The sequence below is a fragment of the Trachymyrmex cornetzi genome, unplaced genomic scaffold (assembly GCF_001594075.2).
Source record: "Trachymyrmex cornetzi isolate Tcor2-1 unplaced genomic scaffold, Tcor1.1 scaffold536, whole genome shotgun sequence".
Lineage (NCBI taxonomy): Eukaryota > Metazoa > Arthropoda > Insecta > Hymenoptera > Formicidae > Trachymyrmex > Trachymyrmex cornetzi.
Window position 1 is genome coordinate 6203 of NW_017299846.1, and position 7406 is coordinate 13608.

General features: G+C 33.6%; 1 protein-coding gene across 1 annotated transcript; it reads right to left on the reverse strand.

The window, feature by feature from the left end:
- Positions 1-523: 523 nt before the first annotated feature.
- On the reverse strand, positions 524-5462 carry LOC108765787 (piggyBac transposable element-derived protein 4-like). Its single transcript, XM_018514635.1, has 2 exons — positions 5319-5462; positions 524-1747 (listed from the first exon to the last, which is right to left on the reverse strand). Exons 1-2 carry the CDS (start codon positions 5460-5462, stop codon positions 524-526), a joined length of 1368 nt encoding a protein of 455 aa, XP_018370137.1.
- Positions 5463-7406: the final 1944 nt, after the last annotated feature.

A 7406-nucleotide genomic window follows, 5' to 3' on the forward strand; every position in this document is an offset into this window, starting at 1 on the left:
TTTTTTTTAATTTTTGTATTTTTTTTATTTTTTTGGTGCTTTTGGCGTTTTTAAATTTTTTATTATTTTTATTTCCATTATGATTTTATTCTTTTTTTTGTTTTTGTTTTCTGTATCTATTGTTTTTTTCTTTCATTTTTTATGTTTTTAGGATTTTTGTATTCAACAATTTATAATCTCCAGCTATGTGCTTGGGCAACAAATAAAAAAATATTTCGGTATTTTACCTGATAACACCATCATACGTGATAGTTTTGGAAGCAAGGTACCACGCATAGTGGAACGTTATCACATTCTTTGCACATGAAATATGTTTCCTTCCTTTGTTTTTTGGAATAACATTCAGTGCATCGCTTTCTCATCTTCTTATCGTCTGAAATGTAGGATGGATAGTGATGTGACAAGCGTAGAGGATTTTTGGGTTTGTAATGATACTTCTTAGATGATGTGTGTTGATCACAATGCTCTTCTAACAGCTCTGCTACCAGTGCACGACGAAACTGTAAAGAAGTCTTTTTTTTTTTTAGTCAGTGGAGATGATTATAGACGACGAAAGCATTGTAAATTGCAGTATCGAATAAATGAAAGTATAATTTGTGATACCACTTGACAGTCTTGTGAATCGTTTCGTAAGAAGAAATAGACTGATCTGTTTTTTATCTACACCTCCCATATTGTTATTATAAGAAATAACATTTGGCTTCATGATCTTTTTCTTGGTGTGCCTATCTATTTTTCCGGTATCAATCATGACTGGATTGTGCATTGTTGTGAGCATCGTAACAACTTTTTTGTCTTTCCATGCCAGAAAAGCCATTTTTGGAGTGTACCAAACTGTCATGTCACCAACTCTTAGATTTTTTGTGTTCTCCTTCGGCATGTATTTACGATTTTCACGCACGGTTCCGCAGACATTCGTTTTTTCATCGACAAGCTCTTTGCACAAAAGTGGAAATATATACCAGTTGTCAATGTAAAGCGATCGGCCTTGACCTGCGAGATCTCCAAGTAATGTTTTTACTACTGTGCCAGATATGTCTATTCTTTTACGGGCTCTTTCATTTTCACGATCTTTACCTGTGTATATGTTCACATCATAAACGTAGCCAGTTTTTGACTCGCAATTTTTGTATGCTTTTATCCCGAAACGAGCTCGTTTATTTCGATTACATTGCCTAAAACTTAGTCGACCTTTCCACGGTATCAATGATTCGTCAATGCTTATATCTTTTCCTGGTCTATAAACGGCTTTGAAGTTTTCAACCAGAAGTTCGTAAACAGGACGAATTTTTCTAAGCTTATCTGTTGAATCATCCTCATTTTCGGAGAAATATAGTAGAGTCAGCAAATGACGGAATCTGTTGTATGTCATCACAGAAGAAAAAAAGGGTGTTGCTAACATTGTATCTTTGATCCAATACATGGCAAGTGATGGTTTGTGTATAATTCCCATCAAAATAATTATTGCATGGAATGTATTCATTTCATCAGGATCTGTTTCTGTATATTTTAGTATTCTCGATTGCGGCTTCAGTTTGTTAGCAAGACTCAAGGCATTTTTTGTCTCTGCAGCATACCTATTTGTTTCGTAACAAATCATCTCAATCATATCTTCCGAAAGAAACTTTTTCAAAATCTCGGCTGGACTGCTGTTCCTATTCAGACCACTGTCACATTGCACACCGGCATTCAAATCAGTAAATGGATGAAGTATTGGCTCAAGTAATGACTGTTCAGACTGTCTAGTCTACGACATATCTTTTCGGAACCTATCCAAGCGCTCAGATAATGGTACACTTTCATTCTCAGATTCTGAAAGCACATCTTGAGCACTTTCCTGTGGCCTATTATTGGATTACTGAATCCCTTCTGCTTCATCGTCACTCTCGCCGATCAACCAATCATCGTTATCGAGAGAAATGTTTGTGTCCGAATCAGAACTGTCTGTTTATTTGTACTTCATCAATTTTTCGTTTTCGAGTATACACCTTAGATTTAATGTCGAGTATACCCTATAGGTTTAATGTCACGAAGGATATACTTTTTCTGTTTGTTTAATAGCCAATTAAAAAAGTAATTCTTTTTTTTTCTTTGACAAAAAAGAAAAAACAAGACTTTTCTTGTGAATTTAGAAACTTATCGCAAATATTAATAGGTAAGTAATAAGACAATGTGCTTGCCAAATAAAAAACCTTTTTTTGTAATAATCATTCTTTCTATGTGAGTGTCATTAAGTTCCGTCAAGAACGTTTTCTTGATAAAAATTTCTTTGTAGTGTTGGAATTTATGAGAAGAATTATGATGATGGAAATTAATCTTACAATTTGTCAATCTTTCTAAGTGTCGTGGTATGATCTTATGCCTAATACAATCTTTTAGGAATCTAATGTGTAAAATACTTTTAAGGTTGAGTCTACGAAATTTTATCCATAATTTGAGTAATCTAGTTGTATCATTACCAAAATTTGAAAGGCACTCATCGAACTTTCAATGTTACCATGTACCTTCGTAAATTATGGACTAAACAATGGATATCTTAAAGAACTGCGAAAATTTTATTAAGTAGCATCTGAAGAAGGCTTAATAAAAAGCCGAAACATGTAATGTTTTTCAATTTTTATTAAATCTTATTTGTATTTATTATGTGACATCTAAAAAATTTTTTTTAAATTTTTTTACGTTGACTCTTATATGTCCTTTTTGATGTTTATTTGAATTTTGTAATTTAATAGTCCTGCTTCTGCTTATTATATTTTAAATAAACTTTGATTAGAAATTTAATTGGTAAGTATGTAGATTTGGGGAGTCTCCCCTAATGACCTTGACATATAAGGTTTTGACTCTGAGTGACCTTGAAAAGATTTTAACTGGTGCACAGTGGGCCAGGAAACCCCAAAAACTGGCCCAAAGTGGCCAAAAGTCATTGGCAGCATTCGATTCAGAAAAGTTATTATTGTTATCTAAAGGAATAAACGTACATTTATGCAAAATTTCAGAATAATGAGATTATTAATTTTGTGTCTACATACGTTCTAATTTAAAAAGTTAACTACAATTGCCGATTGATCGTTTTGACGCAAGTAGCATTCCTTGTGTAATATATATTTATTCTCCAATGTTTTGAATGTTATTTCATAATTAAAATGTCCATGAAATAAGGAAGGTCGATTTGTTTTTAGAAGTACGATTTAAAGCATTCTCTTTTGGGGGTGATCCCGATTGATCACGGCTCGATTGGACACCACCAATCACAGCGACCGGTGCTTAGAAACTTTGTAGTCTCAAGCGCTGTGAGTGGCTCGTGTCCAATTGAGCCGTGTTCAACTGGGTGCCACCCGCGGACCAGAATACCAGAGAAAGTGACTAAAAAAAACACAAAAGTACTAAAAGTTCTCCAATTGTTGTTAAATTGAGTATTCAGGGGTTTTTGAGGTTGCTGATTTCGAATCTGAAGTCAAAATTTAGAAATTTAAAATGGCGGATCCAAAATGGCAGAATAGAATGTTAAAAGAAATGTCAAACCGCAACACGCGACGCATACTCCTGGCATATATCCATGCTGTCTCACACAGATAATTTTAAAATCTTTAAAACTATTTTTTTTCTTAAACGTATTTGCTTAAAACTGACGTTTTTATACATCTACAAATTGAGTGTCAAGCAAATTAGTTTAAAAAGTAAAATTATTTTTTTAAAAATGATGTAAATTATTATAATAAACAATTTGTATAATAAATGCATAATAAAGTAAATAATAAATACACACATATTCATATATATGTATATACATAATTTAAAATATACTAATTTTTACTTTTTGTAATTTCATGAAATATTATTTTTATATGATTGTTAATAATTATTGCGTACACATCTGTTATAAGTCCTACTATTGTTATTAATGATTATTTAAAGAAATATAAATTATTTAAAATTAAATAATTTAATTTAAATGTATGCTAAGAATACTTATATTATTACATTTAATAACTTTTACTCTTCCGATACACTTATGATCGTGAAATAACCACTAAAACTCTTCGCGCCCTACAGAGGGTAAAATCGTTTTATGTAGATTATAATTTATAATGACGTTACTTATTACTACCTCTCTAATAAGCAACCTCGAAAACTGCCTTATGTCGATTTCTGCTAAAATCTTTTGACATTCGAATCCGTTTTTTGAATCCGTCATTTTCTTTTCAGTAATTTTGATATCAGATTTATAATCAACGACCTCGAAAATCACAGTATACTATCTTTCGTCAAGGTTTGATATTTTTTTTAACATTCTATTCTGCCATTTTGGACCCGCCATTTATAATTCTAAAAATCTGAACTCAAAATTTCTAAATTTTTAGTTCAGATTCAAAATCAGGGACTTCGAAAACTACTTAGTTTAAGGACTAATCAGTGACTTTGAAAACTACTTAGTTTAAGGACTAAAAGCCCTCTTAAGTACCAAATTTGACAGCAATTGGAGCATTTTTAACCTTTTTGTCCGCCATTTTGGATTCGCTATTTTGGATCCGCCATTTTGAATTTCTAAATTTTGAGTTCAGATTCGAAAAACCCTTAGATACCGAGTTTTATGCCAATCCATCAATATTTTGGTCAAGATTTCGGGACGTCTGGCCCACTGTGCGGTGCTTATCCTTCAAATATTATTAGTTATTATTAAGGGGGGAAGCTGGTCTAGAGCGCGAAAAAATGGGCATATTTTATGAATTTTTTGTGACTCAACAAAAGGATCAACCGAAAATCTGTGAAATAGGTTTTATAATATAGGTTTTAAAGAACAAATACAAATTTTTTTTTATGTTAATTAATTTCAAAATGGCGGCTGTCCAGCATTTCTCCGAAGACGCCTTTTTTTCAGTAGGTCCATGGCCGAAGACGTAACCTCCTTAATTTTGGTCCTGGAACAAAAAATAAAATTTTTTTAGTTTCTATATAACAACAGCAAGAGACGTACGTAGGATTTTTTCGATATTTTGTTTTTTCGCGAAATGGTGCACGTTTGAATAAAAAGTTAAAATTTTCACTATAAAAAACGACATAAAATTGTTGATTACAAGAAAACTATGCAATATAAAAAAAAAATCCTACGTACGTCTCCGGAGAAAGGTATTTCGAATGTACTGTCAAAATTTCGTATGGATCGGTGAAGATTTCCTCGAGTTATGTCTTCGGCCAGTTCAAAAAAAGTGATTTCGAGAAAAACGCGTTTAAAGTTGTAAGTACTATAAAATCATATTAAATTCGTATATACCTTTAATCTGCGATGCCTGCGCCGTACAATTGTCCTTCTATATCACCTCTTCGGCTTCTTTTTCCTTTCGGAAAGCTTTCAATTGCATGCGGGCTTCTTTTGCGCCGAAACTGAGTGATTGTTCCGCTTTCTTGATACGGTTCGCATCTATATTCGTGTACACATTGTAACTGTTTGGTCCAATTTTCATCTTCATGACATCGAATATGTGCAAAATTGATCTTAGTCCATCGTTGAAGACACATGAAGCAATACTTGTAGCAATATCCACTATCACTTTGCCAGAATTCATAAAAGCGTCGTGAGAAGAGCGTCCTTTTCAACGGTCGACTTTCGGCTTACTAACGCTTCACACATTTTCTATACATATATATTACTATTAGAGATCCCTATACACATTCCGGGACATCCGTATATTCTAAATTCATCGGAGGGCAATCCCTTCTCTCGACTGCCGGTATACCTGCACCCGTACCCAAAAATTACAGCGCGCGCCGGGATCATAAAAGGCGCTCGGGGCATACCTGAGAGCCGCTGCCGCAGAAAATTTGGGCATTTACACATTTTTTCCGGCATCCATCTTTTGGTATGTTATTTTTAAGACCCTAAAGCATCTTTTAAGACAAAAAAAAATTTTCGATTTTTTTCAAAATTCTAGACCGGCTTCCCCCCTTAACAGTCAAAGTTAGTAATTATTTTCTTATTTTCCACGACTTTCACGCGAGGCGGTTTTTGCCTCGTCTCTCTTTCTGCCCAGGGGTGCGCGACTTTTCACGCAAGGCGATTTTCACCCCACCTCTTCTCTGCCGAGGGGATGCGCGACTTTCCACGAGAAGCGACTTTCATCCCACCTTTATTTCTTAACTATATTGAAGCAGGAAATTTATTTTAAAACTGAGAATTTTCGTGTTATATAGTAGATCTTTTTTGTTAATAACTTTTTGACGAAGGATGAGCGCCGGCTAAAACCTCTTCAATGTCACTCAGGATCATGACCTAGACAACATATATCAATGTCAAAGTCATTGGGAAAGGCGTCTCTATAATGTATATATTTATCACTAATACTTATCACTCGACAGCATATCCAATTTTCTAGATTATTGCTGCAGATCTTCGTCAGCGACAGATTTCCAAATATACATGTTCAGCCTGTAATCAAAATATAAATTGATTTTAATTGATAAGGATCAAAAGTCACACTCAATCAACCAATCAACTATAATTTAAAAATAAATTTATCTTTAACGATTTTTAAAAAACTTTACTACAAGTTCTTTTGGTTGAATTACTTCCATATCAAGTGAGTTCGATTTATTTAAGAGAGCCATACAGTTTTGGTCCCAAATTTATTAATCACCATATTACTTAATTCAAAATTAATTAATTTCTACACAGGTTTTTACTCAGATTTTTCTTAGACTGACTTGAACAGATACCTTTTTAGGTTTAGAGATTGACTGCGATTAATCATTCGGTCCTTATATACTTAATTAAGTGGCAACAATCCCCTGTGCGGGCTTCTCACTTCCTACTTAGGAATGCTATGTAAAAAAAAGATGGAGAAAGATTCTTATCCATGTGAAATCCAATTTAAAATCGTCGTTATAGTGACAGTCGGTGTCGACGCCATCGTTATCTCTCGACGTAATATGAGTTGCTATTAAATCTTTTTGCCGTTTAAGATTCTCTTCAAGGCTGAGTATGGTTCACACCAGCTATACTGAATTGTGACGTCATAAGCGCGAGAAATATGTCACAAGCGACATGTTGATTTTTCTTACATGCCATTTGTAAATAAAGAGATTTGGATGAAATGAAATGATGAGATCGCTTTAAAACACTTGTAAAAATGGACGAAAACTATCCTTATTTTCCTTAACAATCAGTAAATAGTCATAAAAGGAACTTAAAGTACGTTTACTAGTTTTCACTCAATGCGCATGCGTGACCTATTTTTACTTCACAAGCCTTTTTCGACTCTTTAATGACTATAAGGGGAGATAAAGAGAGTCTTCATCTATTTTTACAAGTGTTTTAAAGCGATCTTATCATTTTAGGTGCGGTCAAACGGACTTTACTGAACGCATCAATCGCTTTCTATTCTAACGCTTTAGACCCGGTCAATGAACAC